A 15,285-nucleotide genomic window follows, 5' to 3' on the forward strand; every position below is an offset into this window, starting at 1 on the left:
GCTTGGAGCAGAAAATCGTTAGAGCTACAAAAAAGTGGGCACCTAACGATTTTCTCAAATGTACCAGCAAATATTTTAACCCAATACACGTTCGCAAAGTGTTATGTTGCCAAACTCTCACATTTAAAAATCCTGCATTCCATACTGAGTGTGTAAAGGTTTAAAGACAGTAGGGAGAGACATGTTGTTTGTAGATCTGAGCATACATTGTCTTATGAGGTATAAATATTGTATTCCGCAAATAGGAGGGGATTTACAAATAGATTTTGCTTGAACGATAGCTGCTTCCAACCAGTTAGCAGTGCAGATGTCTTACAACTTCCACACTATCGCTGAATAATAAACAGTAGGGGTTAAATGTAAATATGAAACCGCTAGAAAGTGAGCAGCTTTGTAATATTCTCCGTAGAAGTAGTTGAAAAATGGAGACCCAATTTTACTCTGGATCAGAGGTCCGAATAAACTAGTTACACGATTATAGGGGAGTGGTCGAAGGTTCCAGGTATTGCATTTAAATCATGTATTCACTGTGAGAACATGCTTTCTGGTTTTCTTTAGTAATCTCAGGGAGTACATTTAACATCCCTTCCCGATATATTTTTGTAAAAAATCTGATTATTTCCACATCAGTAGTCCTGCAGTAGTGAGCAGTCCTTATTTGAACCTGATTAGATTTGGTGAAGTTATTGGACCTTCCATTGGAATTCTTGAGTAAGGTAGTACATGTGTCTTGCTATAACATCGTTGATGCCGAGTCCTGTGCCAGGCAAGCTGTCACCAATTTTAACATGACCAGTGCAGGTGTGTCGATGTGTTTTTTGTGAAAACAGGAGTGGTGTGCACAGAGGTTGGAGTGCATAAACGTATGGAAACTGATACAAAGTGTGGGGTGGGGGGGCAGGGTCACTGAATATGGGGCCAGAAAAGTGGCCAGAAAGAACACCATGATATGTAACTATTTTGTCAGTATTTCACCTTCAGGTGAATACATATAAAATGTAAAACACACCTTAAATGAAAAGTGAATGAAAGTCAAAATAATCAGTGTGAAATGCACTCTTATACCTTATGGACCTCAGTTGGTTATAGTGATCACTGCAGATGTCCTTTTGTGACCGTCCCAGAACTAAATCCTGGTTGGTGCAGTGGGGAATAGTGATATATGTATTTATAGTGCTGCGGGGTCCCAGGCTGCAACTGAGAGCACTGTTAATATGCAAGTCCTACTTTGAAATCCTTACCCACAATATAGGATGGGATGTTGAAAAATGTGCAAATGACTTAAGGTTATAAGATAAAAGAAGTGCCTTCAAAAATCTATCTGTATATATATATATATATATATATATATATATATATATATATATATATATATTCCTTTACTCTCTTCCACCAGCCGCTGCTCCACCATGTTATCCAATGGCACCCAATAAAATTAGGCCCCTTACATAAATAAAAAAATAAAATTAAAAAAAGTGAGCATAAGTCAAAAAATTGCACTGTGAATAAACAACAGTTGATTCCTTATAATGGGAGAAACCAACAATGAATTGTTAATAGATGTTATGAATGATATCATTATGATGAAATAACAGGTGTATTCTCTATAATAATGAGATGAATGAACAATGAATTAATGATGGGTGTCATCGAAGACATCATACTAAGTGTAATTTTGATCACTCAAAGATGGCCGCCGCTATCAGGGCCGGACTGGGAACTGAAAGCAGCCCTGGCAAATTTTGCCAGACCAGCCCCCATCTGGCGCAAAGCGAACCAGCCCCCATCCAGCGCGTAGCGAGCCCGACGGCCACTAGGGGAAATTTTTGAAAAACGACAGACCAAAATGGTGAATTTTACAGCACATTTTTCATTACATATTCAAATTGTATCAACTTTCAAAGCACAGTAAACAGTAGATGATGACCTTAAAGAACATCAGGTTACCCACTCAGTCATATGTATTCATAGGCATTCTTTCAGAGAGCACCAAAAATAGACACAAGTAGTGAATCATAGAGAACAAAGGCTCCCCCAGCTTCAATGTTTAGCGCCAGAGCGTGGCTCCAATGACGTGGGCATGATTGTATTCTTAGAGCCTAGATGGCTCCAACGATGGGCATAAGTATTTCCTAGAGGGCCAAGAGGGGCCCATGTCTGCCCCCATGGTGTGGCGCAGTGGTGCCCACGTTCTTGCCATTCCGTAGTGTCCCTGGGAGGGACAGAAGCGGCACAGTGGTGCCAGGCCTTATGTGTAGATCCCCAGCAAGTAGTGGGCAACTGCACCGTTTAGGCCATTAGGTACTTTGAGGACATGTTCTTTTGGCTAAAGGAGTAAGTGAGACGCACTCCTTTACCCCTACTTTGGCATCCACAGCTGCGCAGCACTTAGTGCCAGCTGCAGCGTTTAGGCCCTGTTCTTGTTCTCAGCTGCCCAGCAGGTAGTGGGCTGCTGCAGCGTTTAGGTCTGCGTAGATGGCGCACCTCTGACTGGCGCTGCCCTGGCATTGTGCCCTGACATTCTGGGCACAGGGCATTTGAGCCCCTTTGGAGATGGCCAGTTGGCCAGGGGGACTGGTAGATGTATAGGGCGCAAGGCCCTAATGTGATTGATGTACTCTAAATGTAGTGCTAGGAAATGTTAAGCATTTAGCATGTGTTATGCACCCTGTGTTGTATACCTCTAAACTGTGGTTTATGATTATGAGGTTGTGTAGCATATTATGGTTTATGCTAGGGAGATTATGTTTCACTCTGTGATTTACGCCCCTAATGTGAGTTTTACTTAGGAGGTAGGGTCTAATGTGTTTAGACTAGTGAGAAATTGCATAATGTGTTTATGCTGGTGAGGTTGGCGCAGGAGGTAATACGCACCTGAGGTGACTGTGCATAATGTAGTTTGTTACTGGTTGTGGTGGAGTACAGTGATTACCATTGGTTACTGGTTGTATGTTTATGACCTATTTTTACTTGTACCAATTTCTGCTAAGTGTTGATCCCGACAGTGGCGTGGCCCTGTCCTGTGTAAATAATCCCTTGTGAATATTGCCCGTGCCAGTTGGCACAATGTATGTTGTATGCCAAGCTACCAAGGGGGTGAGCAGGGGTTATCTTGGCGTGTAACTCCCTTGCCCTAACTAGAGTGGTGGTTTCTGCCTGGCTTTGGCGCAAGCCTTAGCCAACCAGAAATCCCTTTTCTAACAACTTGCATCCTAGAAGTACAATTTGGCATAACAGCCATCTGTGGAAGAATACGGAGGATGGCTTACTGAAGAATATTCTTGGCATATGGGGCACCCGGACTAAAATACTGGCACATTGAATGTAACTGTTGGCATGATAAAGGACAACCGTGGAATATCTAAGGTGGTGCAACCATGATGAAATGCTAATCCTAATACTAGAGTTTATCTTTGGCTTCAAGGTCACTCAGAGTATTTGGATAGCATCAGTGGTGAAATTCTGGCACAATAGTGGTAATTGTTTAAATGTGGGTTGTCCATTACACGAAAAAAAATGGGTTTCATTTCTGCGCTGCATTTGGTTTCATTGGCTCAGTACATCATGAAAACACTTGAATATCAATTTCCTTACATTGCAATGGATTTTAGTCAAATTTATGTGGAATCAATGCTTTAAAATACATTATTCTAAGTCATTTTTGACAACATTTTCCCAGTGGGGAGAACAAGCCCAATTTCTTCTAGAGGGTTAGGGATGTGATTTGTTTTGCACGCCTGCTACAATTGTGTACAGATGACACCCCACCACATTCATAGATCAGTAACATCAGTAACTGCTGCCTCCTAAACTGACATCCTCTTTCTTGCATGCTAGTGCTTAAAGTAAAACTAGGTTAAAATATCTATAAATGTAATGGTTATGCAAAATTGAGGAAATTTCTTTGCCTGTGCGCCTGCAACTCATTAGGGATGCGGGCGCAGAGGCAAACATGCCCTGAGAAGGTGCACTGTACCACTAAAAGGTGGCGCACTTTCAGTGTGATTCCTAATGGCAGCCTTCTACAGGGGAAAATTGGAGTCCCATGAACCCCCCAGACATCCTCCTTGCTGCCTGCATTCTGAAACACGGAGCAACTTTGAACCAGCCCCTCCATATGTCACTCTTAGTCCTCTGCCCTGGGGCAGTACATTTTTTGTCATCCATGCACAATATCCCTGTTTGAGCCTGGCACTCCTTTTGAAAGGTACGCCGTTGCGTAACAGGGAAAAGTGCACGGTACGCATAATATGTCCTCTGGAATTTAGTGTATAGGAGATCACACTGTGTTGCTATTAGGTTACATAGTGAATACATGCTATGCATAGCTGCCAATGTTTCAGATTGCTGTGAGTGACTTTTCATAATTTCAGTGTAATTATGATTGACATTTCAACGACTATGAGTGACACTTTCTTGCAAGCAAAATCAAGTAATGAAGACGAGGGAAGCACATGAATACCAGAAATTGCATCCATTTGAGCAACAAGAAACTCTAAGAAGAACTTAAAACCGCTGAAAAGCACCAGAAATGGAAGAGCACTGCCTGGAGACAGCCTGCTGTTATAAGTTATAGAGGGCAGGCTGGCACTGCAACTGTTCTGAATATGATCTAATTCATCTGATCATTCATGACGGAGCATCAGACCATCCTTCCTTTAAGCCAGACTGGGCCCCCAGATGCCTACTCTGCCATTGGCAGTCAATATTAATGGCATGAAAATACATTACAGCACTTTGAACTCCGGGCCGCTCTCTGACAATCGAGTCACCACTCCAAGATGATGTTAAGGGCCCCAACTACACTGAAATTATTAGAATGTCATACAGCAATCTGAGACCTTGGCAACTATCAACACGGTCTGATCTCACCATCAGCTGCTGTCTAATTAGAGTCAGACTAAGTCAGAAGACTTACTCGAGCCCCCCAACGCTGCATAAGGCACCGGGCATTAAGCATCAGAGCGTCAGTGTTGACGATGTTTAGACACACTGATCCACACCTTCCGTAAGTTACATTATAGGTCACAGCCAGGCAACCTCAGGCTGGCTGTTTTCAAAAACTGCGAAGTTGTTTCCTGTTTTATAGCTCATGGCTCAGGCAGTCGATCATACATAAGAGGACCGGCGTAACTGCACCAGATCGCACAAGCTGCAGGCACTGTGCCGCCAGCAGTAACTTGCTCGCCTCTGCTAAACTTTAGTGACGGCGCAAATGCATTCATTAACAAGCAGCAACTGATACTAAAAGTCGTGGACACTCACAAGACACTTCTTAGCAGCGAGGCAAGACGAGGGGAGCAATTTGGTGAGGCCGGCGCGAATTTACTCAACCTTACAATAAAATATATAAAGAAGTGAATTTGAAATGTGACTTTAAATGGGGAAATCACATTTAAACTAATTTTAGTAGCACGCCTTCTTACTACGAATTGGGCACATAACCATAATTTTAAAAAGAACTATTCGTTGTGCTTTGTTTATTTTATGTACATATCGTTATCGGCAGTGAAATAACCCAAAACTTTGTAAAGAGAATAGTAAATCTCATGGCAGTCAGATTTCTGGCTCACCTGACTGGAAAGTGGCGTTCAAGCGGCTAATGACACTGTCTGTGCGTCCTCCTAGGCACATGGTTTAGGCCAGTGTAGTGTACCTGGTAGGCCGTGTCCTCTCTAGACTTCTCCCCAGGGTCCGACTCTGTCCATGCGGGCCCGGCAGGTGCAACGTTTCACTGCCTCCCGCACCCTCCAGGCCCAGGGCCTTCCAGAACTGACTGGGTCTCTGCCGCTTCGGGGTTTCTTGAGTCCGGCTGCTGACCACAGCTAAGTTACAAGGCTCTAATTTCCTTCAAATGAGCGAAGAGGCCGAGGGCGATGACTAGAGCGATCCAAAGCCCCCTGCGACCGGGATGCATATCGAGGATTGACATTTAATTTCACTCTGGGTTTCGTCCTCCCGATCTTATATATAGCCGAAGGCCTTTCTCATTTTGCCGCGCTTGGTTTCTCTCGTCCACATGCATGCAGAGCGCGGGCCTGTGAGATCAATCAATCGGCCTGCTGGGCCCGGCCCCTGCTGAGAACACACTAGAGTTCTAACAAATACCTCCTCTGAGGCCTGCCGCAGCACACTCCTTAAGACAAGATTAGATGCCTGAACACATTACACATCCACCCGAAATGATGTTTACTCACTCACGGTCGGGTCGTCACGCCGTCACTCTGACCACGGCCTGGTCGGGGGCCGCCCTGTGTTGGTGGTAGACTGACACAGGACAGGAGGGCTGCATACTTCCAGGGGCGCGGGCAGCGTGCCAGCGGCCCCGGGCTTAGCCACCACAGTACAATAAATTAAATGATGGTGGACTGGCCGCTCGGCGCTCCCGTCCTCGTCTCCTGGCTGGCTCTCGTGATCAGGGCCTGCAACCTGCTGTAGTAGGGCACACTGACTGCACAGTTTTAATTGCCCCTATTCAATGCACATGAGTGAAAGACAGCACCCTAGGTGGCGCGCAGACGCGCCGGAGGAGGAGGAGGCAGGGCATAATTGCGCGCTGCGCACAGTCAAGCACCTCCCTCTCCTCCAATGTTACACTTCCGCTTTTTTTTTAGCTTTTTTTTTTTAGGTTGCACCGCACGTCATTAGAGTGCAAAGGTCGACAATCAGGCTTGTGTTGCTGCCTGCTGCTGCAGTGTATGGGCGGCGCGGTGACTGAGTGAGTACAGTACAGTACTATCTGGGTGGGGGGCCGGTTTTGGATCAGGGTCAGGGGGCTGGTTTTGTGAGTGGGGGCCGATTTTCGGTCCGACCCGACCGGTACAGCCTGTCAGTGTCAGACTGTCTGACTGACACGCTGTACCGGTCGGGTCGGACCGAAAATCGGCCCCCACACACAAAACCGGCCCCCTGATCCAAAACCGGCCCTCACACCCCTCCAGCCTACCGGGGAATTGCCCGGTGCCCAAAAGCACCAGTCCGGGCCTGGCCGCAATGACTAAAATTGTATATGTTGTGCCGTTTTTTATTTCCATTTTACCATGTGACTGAAAGTCGTAATGAAACTTTATTTAATACACACACAATGTTGAGCAGGTTTACACTGACTAAGGCGGAGACGCCGAAACGCGTTTGTTAAACCCTCCTTTGATAAAACTGCAAATGCTATGAATAAAATATGGCATGTAAACTGCGCTACATGGCTTGAGTGCTCTTCTTTGGGAATCGATCCGAGGATTGGGATCGAGTGTTGTTGAATATATATATATATATATATATATATATATATATATATATATATATATATATATATATATATATATATATATATATATATATATATATATATATTATGCAATAAGACTACCTAGTGCAAACCTTTTTTGTAAGTCTAACACCCATATATTACCACTTACAAAATACATCTTTGTCACTACAAGGCTTCAAATGACTCCCACTAATTAAAGCAACATACTAGCTCCCAAAAGCCTTTAGCCCTTTAAGTACGCCCGTCGGCCAACGGCCCTCGCGAGCAATACCTCTGTAGTGCTGCGCACGTCCGGTGGCCGACGCTGCCCCGCCCACCTAATGGAACTCCCGCACCGTGGCGGAATTGCCGCCGCGGTTAAGGCGTTAGATTTGCAGTTTATCAACTGCATGCATTAACATTTCTCTATGGTAATGGGCACCCTGGTGTGAAGGCTTGTTAATTCTTTCCCTGGGTGCCTCTTCCTTGGCTTAGGAGTAAAGGAGTCCTTTCAACCAGAGGCAACCACAGGTTGGCATTAACCGTCCAGAGACGGTTGTTTTTTTAACAAAAAGTATGGGAACTGTGTCTGTTAAATTAAAAAAGAGATTAGGAATGCCCTTCCCATTAGATCCTGCCCACTTCAACCACTGGGTGTTCATCAAGAAAGGGGGGTTGGATATCTGGGTTTACCTTGTGTCCACAAGGATTTTCAGAAGGTCGACCTCCACTTGCTTTAAGAAATGTTGTTACATGCCCACTGTCTGTACATCCGGAGTTGCTCTTTAGTCTAGATAAGAAAATAAGAAACTTAAATTAATCTTTTAAATGAAGCAGTAGAATACGAACACCCTGCAGTATCTGCCTTGAAATAAAAAACCCTGAGCTAGACAGGGAGGGTCCAATCAGTCCAGTTTAGCAAAGCAATATCAATTGCATCTCCTGAGGATAAGGTAGCTACAGAAGGATAAAGATAACGAAGGTCAATAGAGCACGAAGAGACTTTGAGGCTGTACCAGGTTTTGCTACTAGTGTGCAAATACTCTAGGCGATCCGGATATTTGGGAGTTTGTGACAGGATTGCTTGGCAGCAAGATTGCCATTTCTTTTGTCAGGTTGCGATTGAAGAGGTTTGACTTTTGTGGGTATAGGCCCAGTGTAGACCAATTCCGCCTGGAGAAATCCTGGTGATGAATTCTGTTGAATATGGTATTATATGCACTCCTCAAGAAGCAAAGTAAATCCATGATTTGCTGTGAAAGATCTTTCCTTGTCTTCATTTAAAGTGGGGCAGGGACTACATGCTAGAGTGCGTGTAGGATATTTTGGGACATCTATGTGCTGTTCATTGGAAATATGTGTGCAAATCCACAGATCCTCAAAGAAGAGGGCTTATCTTTGTGTTGGTCTCAATTTGTGTGGGCCAGCAAAAGAGATATTCAGTAGTTTTATGTCCTTTCTGAGAGCTAGAAAGTCTTTTCGTCGAAAAACATTCTCTTTTGCAAAGTATTGTGAAATTCCTATCCTGGTGTTTTTCCAAACAGACCTGACTCTTAGTATGTTTAAGTATTCTTTCTGCATGTTGGTATCTAAGGGGTCTGAAAATCATTGGTCTTAGTGGTTTGGATGATGGAAAATATCTTGTTGGACCTCAATGAGTTTCTGTTTGAAATGGCATGCCAAAAGTTATTGCTAATGGCTGTAGGATGCATTATTCTAGAAAGTAAGCATAGAAGTAATCAACTTTGGCCTTACTGAACAGTTAGAGAAAAACGTGCACATTTCCCCTGCAGTTTTTTTTCCCAAGGTCCATTATTTCTCTTGAGAGCGTGATCATTTACTTTGAAGAGATATTCACTTGTTTCTTAAGTTTTACGTTTTCATTCTCCAGTCTTCTTATTCCTGATTCTGCTTCACCTATCCTAGAGGAGAGATTTCTACAATTTTTCTTAAAACCATAATAGTGTTCGTTTTAATGCTCTGCACAAGCCATAGAGGGCTGTCAAGCATTGTAATAGCAAGTCCATGCTTGTATTGGTGGTAACATCTTGCTTATTCTTGTTAGGGGAGTCCATTGTGAGTGGATCTTGTTTTAGTAGCCTTAGGGCTGTTTTTTGTTGCCTTCAGGTCTTTCTCTTGGTGTACTTTTTTTGTCCACCATCGTAGAGCTTGATGCAGTTTTGTTTATTCTTTAGGAAATGCTAGGAGTCTATTAAAAGTTTATGAATTTGAGCCACGAGTAACTTTGAAGAACTGGTTAGAAGGAGGCCAAATTGAGAAGGCTTGAGTGACAAGGCTGTCACGTTGATGTGTCACTATTGAGTTGTACTTCTTGATTTAAAAGTCAATACAGAAGTACTTCAGGACTCTGATCCTTTGGTCTTCTGGTCTATAAATACGAGCTCCAATAAGCCAGCACTGCAGATCTGTCGTGCTGACATATTTGACTTTGTCACTTTGGTGGCATTGGACTGCTGAATTTACTTATTTAACACAATCTTGGCCAAGAACAGTAGCTTAGCATTGCAGAATCTGACACCAATTAGCATAGGTTGGCGGCACCATGACAAATTAGTAAAATTGGATGATGTATGCGTGCAACCTGGGTTAAATCATTAATCCTCCAGTCCTATCCCTTGCTTAGACTCTAAATCAAATTAATTTGGACTATGTTTGGGCTATGTTGGTATATGATTCGGCCACAGGATCCTTCTACAATTAAGGTCCGCTTGAAGAGACCTCTCCTCGAAGAATCTTCAACCAATGCCTTGAGTATAGGTATCTTGTTAATTTGTTTACAAATTTGCCACTAATGATGCTAATGTGTACACATCCTGCATTGTTATTTTCTAAACTTAATCAGTACCTGCAGTCAATCATCAATCAAAATAAGTGTTTACCAAGGCACATATACAGTTGAACGATTTGGTTTTGGAAAGCTCTTATGGACTAAGATTCGGTTGATGGATCCTTGTACTGTTATTAAGGTCAGTTTAAAAAGACCTCCGCTAAATGCCGTGAGTATAGGTATCTTGTTTATTTGTTTACAACTGTGCCACTTACAGCAGAGTTTGGGCCACGGGTGCCCAGTGAGGACACAGCAAGCGCACAAGAAACCTCCCCAAAAGATTGCCTGTCCTATATTGGCTTTCTGGGGCTGTAACTCTGCATTAAGAGTATGTGAGAGTAGAGCATATACGTGATCTGCAGTTTGAGGCCTCTTCCTTCCCTTAGCAGGATTAAATTCTGTGCAGTACTACCTCGCCACCGGCCCCCCAAAACTTTCTGGGTTTCAGATGTCTGCCAAGTCCTAGCAGGCCACCATTTTGAATGGAGACCTAGTGCATGGGTAACACATTCAACATTTCCCTGTCCAAATCAGCCTCACTTTTGATGTAACTTAGTCCCAGGGCATTTCATGCACGCAGCCTGGAAATTGTTTTTATTATAGAGGGCTTAGATCCATAGAAATGACCCGCAGGTCTCTCTATCGGCCTGAGCTGGGAACTCTTACCAGACATCTTCCATGGGCTCAGATCACGCTTGCAAGATATGCATTGTTTAAATGTATGGACATTGGTTTTCTACAGTCGGTTTTCAATGCAATCACACTTAAAGAATCGGGCTCTATCCCTTCATCATTCCAAGTTAAGGTTACTTCTGCAGATTTTGATATTTGTACCTTAACGTATTGTGCCATTTCTTCACTGAATAAAACTCCATTTCAGATGCATATTATGAAAACAATACTTATACTCTTTGATTCTAAGCAAAACACATTGTATGCATCCTATTTGGGAGCTCTAAACCCCGTACTTAAATAAAGGAAAATAGCTTGCTTGGTATCTTAAAATATTTCTCTAAATATGAGATCTTTACAGACTGCTTTTACTATAAAGCCCCTTAAGAATTAGTAAGGAAATGTGATAAAGACTAACAGTTTAGACAAGTTAATAGGATTGAGCAGGACTGAGCCAGATCTACAGTCTTTCCAGGACTTTGCTGCAACATTTACCAGTTGTTTCTCCTTCACTGCGCAAAAATATTGGTGATGTTACCGCCTCAGAAATGCATCACGGACTCCTTCCATTCTTAGAGTGACAGACTGGTGGCTTGATGTCATATGATCTGCATGTCCCCCCGTGGATGTAGTGGGCCTACCTTGATTTTGTACAGTTTTTTTTTCTCAGTCAAAAGAACAGAGAAAGCATAGACATGTATGTAATTCACACATTTCCATATCCCAGCTTGCAGAAGTTGTCATTATAACAAGGTACGTCTGTGCCATCGACCTTATTACCACCACTCCCCTTGAACAGACCATAGAGTAACATTTATTGTGATATACACCTTGGTGTGACCCCGATAAGGTGTGTATGACTAGGGAAAACACATGACCCCTTCCTCCCCTCTGAATCAAAGATGGATAAAAGAGCCCACTGCTTAATTCCCAGCTCTTTTCCCCATGTCATTGCTTTACAGTCTTTTAGAATTATAGTCTTTTTAATTACTTTATTATTTAGTCATCTGGTCAAGGGATGGGTCTGCAATACTTAACTTCAGGGCAAAGTCCTGGTGTCAGTAAAGCATTTTCAGTTTGAGACTCGAACTGGTTTCTAGGACTTTCCTATTTTCTATAGTGGTCAATAACTCTAGTGTTAACCCATCTTTCATGAAAGGGTGCCAGTTCCTAGTTCTATGCCATTGACGTTACATATTTTTGGTCTTGTTCACTTTCTGTGCTGTATGTTCCGTCACACACTTTCCGTGCAATGTCTTTATCCTAGGTCTTCCTTAGGCCAGGTAGATGCATTAATGAACAGTATCATTTTCTAACATTGATCCATTTGGACTTCTCCACAAATAAACAATCGGTACACTGACCTTTTCTGGTTACGTGTTTGCTGTGGGTGTCCCCAGCCTCTTTCTCATGTTGGTCATCTGGTAAAAGAACACTGATTCCATTAAAAACAAAGCAGGCGAGTGCAGCTAAACTATACTCTAATTTGTTTTTCTTAGACGGTGTTTCTTTGTATTTAACAAGTACTTCTGAGAGCATTGTAGAAGGACTGAGACCTACGTTTAGCAAGTTGAGTCTTCTAATAAATTAACATTCATACTGTTGTATTGCTAATCATTTGAAGTTTGGTCTATAGAATCTTCAATCGTTATAGGGGGAGGGGTGCAATGCAAGTTTGTGCAAAGACTGGAAATCCTCCGGCAGGGTGCTTGCTGTGCGAAATGGACATATCTCTCAACTTTAGGAGCACATGGTGTTTATCGTGTTCCTATTTATGTTCTTGTCACAAGCATTCATAGACGTATGTAAATAAGTGGAAAAGCCTGACTTTACATTGTTTTGCTAATTTTCAAGTATTATTTTGCTTATAGTGTTACTGAAAATAGCATTTGCAGTCTTCCTAAAACCTAATGTAGTTTATTTCTGTCCCTTTTCATGTAGAGTACAACCCCACCAGCACCTAAGCGACCGGATTCACCAGTGTATGCCAATTTACAAGACTTAAAAATCTCCCAGTCCACTCTCCCCCCTGCGCCGAATGGTTCGCCAATTCAAGTATTCGGAGAATGGGAAACGCACAAAGATAATACCGGACGAGCGTATTACTACAACAGAAAAACACAGGAAAGAACGTGGAAACCTCCACGGTGTACCCGTGATTCTGTTGCGTACAAAGGAGATTCTCAGATTCCAGGAGACAATGAGGTACTGGACTTTTAAAATGTATTTATTTTCTGTTAATCATTTTTACTGTAATTAATCCATAATAATAACTTTTTTCTAGATAATTTGTCAGAATTCTAAGTCTAAAGGGGAGGATTACTTCAACTGCTTTAATCTAACATGCAGTCTATGTGCCCTACAACTGGCCCCGTTTACCATCTTGCAGTATATGTCTTTTATAAGCCGTTATACATTAAGATTGTGACTGGTCCATTTTTACCTATTGAATGAGTTTTATTATCCCTAAGCCAACTTTTAAAGAGATTCTACAACAAGTATGTCTGAAAATGGGAAAAGGAGAACAGGCAAAGAATAGAAAGAGAATAAAACCAAAGCTAAATACAGTGAACACCCCTTTACTAAGACCGGATAGTCTCACCCAACCCACTTTTCCTGCATGGCATATAAAAACCCCGCAGGAGTTTATCACCTAGTGGTCCGATTTGTCCAAAAGTCTCCCCAAACTTCCTTGAATTGATTGTAATCATTCAGCTGGTAGATAATCTGCTCATATGATGCCACACAGTGCATCTCCTGTAGCCAAGTCTCAGCCGTCCGATATTTATCTAAATTCCACTACCTTTAATATGCAGGTTTTGGCCATTTTGATTGCAAGCCATCTACTTCTTTGTCAGATGATTTTATGGTATGGAGAAGCATCGTGTAGGAGCGCTGCCCTAATATTTAGCGAATTGGCCATTTTTAGACATTGTGTAATCATGCTCCATACCTCTTGTCAATATCTGTGCAGTGATGAACATTCCTATATTATATGCACTATGTCACAGTCTACAAAAGGGCATCGCTAACATCTTGTATTGTTACAAAGACCTGCTGCTCACAGTCTCTTAGAGGATGTGTGTTGACTATGAAGAATCCTGCAATAACTGAACTTCAGTGAGGCTTTTCATAAGATTTTATCATGTGACTGCAATATGTCAAGGTAGTCCTCCTGTCCATAATCCAGTCCAGGACCCCTGCAGCTTCTTCACCATAGGTCTCAAGAGCATGAGATCTGTTATTATTTTATAGATTCTGGAGACTGCCTCTTTAAATGTGCCCCAGTTAGTACGATATTTTATAATCTGGGATTCTTGGAGGATTACATGGCAGAGACACGAAGGTTTCTCGTGCACTCCTAATGGTGCTAATAGGCCCAAAACTGTGCTGGAATGAGACAGAAATCTTATTGCAATCCAGCAAATGTTTTAAGTCTGTCCCCACTTATTATATGGTCTATTTTGAAGATCCCTTTTTGACTCCTTATCTGGCCAGCATTGGTTCCCTACTTTTTTACCTGTTGCCTCATAGCTAGGCACCTCTGTGTATTTTACTATTTATTTGTATTCTTTTATGTGCTTGAACTGATGCTTTTGCTGTTGCGTGCAGAATCAAATTAGTCTTTTCATACTTTAAAATGCTGGTTTACGATCGGCATATATTCAGGACTTCCACTTAGTATAACATTTACAATTTTGACCTATTTCGGTGTTACAAGGTGAGCTTATAACACCGGGCCGATTGAAAGGATAGCCTGCAAGACTGTAATCTGAGACCTCCACATTCCGTGGATGTGTGTAGTTTAGGTAATTTAAGTGTGTTTTTTTTTGTCTTGCCGCAGAAAGTTTTCAACAATTTATTTATTGTATTTATCATGTTTGCTATGATACCACTCGGAGTTCCCGCAAAGACATAATTCATCCACAGCAGCATACAATTAATTTTTATTGTTTGGACCTTACCCAACAAGAAGAAACTTAGGAGGCTACCTGCCTATGTAGCTTTGGATCTTGTGATTTTTAACAGATTTAAGTTCTCCTGCATTACATTCTGTAGCACCCTCTTTAGATAGATCCCTAGGTATTTCAGATTGGTCTCTTTTCATCCAAGTTGGGAATGTCCTAGTCATGCCACAGTTGTAACTCGTGTCATTGGTTGTGCCTTGCACTTGTCCCATTTGACATGCTAACCGGAAAAGACTGATAAGTCTGAAGTTTTAGGAGGACAGTTATTGTGTGCTTTAGGTGTGACAAAGTCATCAAGATATAATCTTTTTTTATAAAAGTGCTTTGTGCTCCCCGCCCGAAGTTAGCATACCTTTAATATCTTTACTGTGCTGAATCGCTGTTCTTTTTATATCCAATAAGAGATATAAAACACAACACTACAGCGGGAGGGTTTGACCACTTGACTGATATTTTTTTGGGAATATATTTTATTGAGAATATAACATTGAAATATCACATATAGCAACAATTCAAGAAGGACAACAGGAAATATTCTCATGTAAGGCATT

The 15,285-nt window shown here is 42.2% G+C and overlaps 1 protein-coding gene across 4 annotated transcripts in view; it reads left to right on the plus strand.

The window, feature by feature from the left end:
* Nucleotides 1-15,285, plus strand: part of ARHGAP12 (Rho GTPase activating protein 12) — a 315,652-nt gene that overhangs the window by 177,727 nt on the left and 122,640 nt on the right. For all 4 annotated transcript variants that reach the window (XM_086941553.1, XM_086941551.1, XM_086941552.1 and 1 more), the window contains exon 3: nt 12,708-12,971. In XM_086941553.1, the coding sequence (XP_086797679.1) occupies nt 12,708-12,971 (264 nt within the window). The remainder of the gene's footprint in view (nt 1-12,707; nt 12,972-15,285) is intronic.

Source organism: Lissotriton vulgaris, chromosome 10 (assembly GCF_964263255.1).
Source record: "Lissotriton vulgaris chromosome 10, aLisVul1.2, whole genome shotgun sequence".
NCBI lineage: Eukaryota > Metazoa > Chordata > Amphibia > Caudata > Salamandridae > Lissotriton > Lissotriton vulgaris.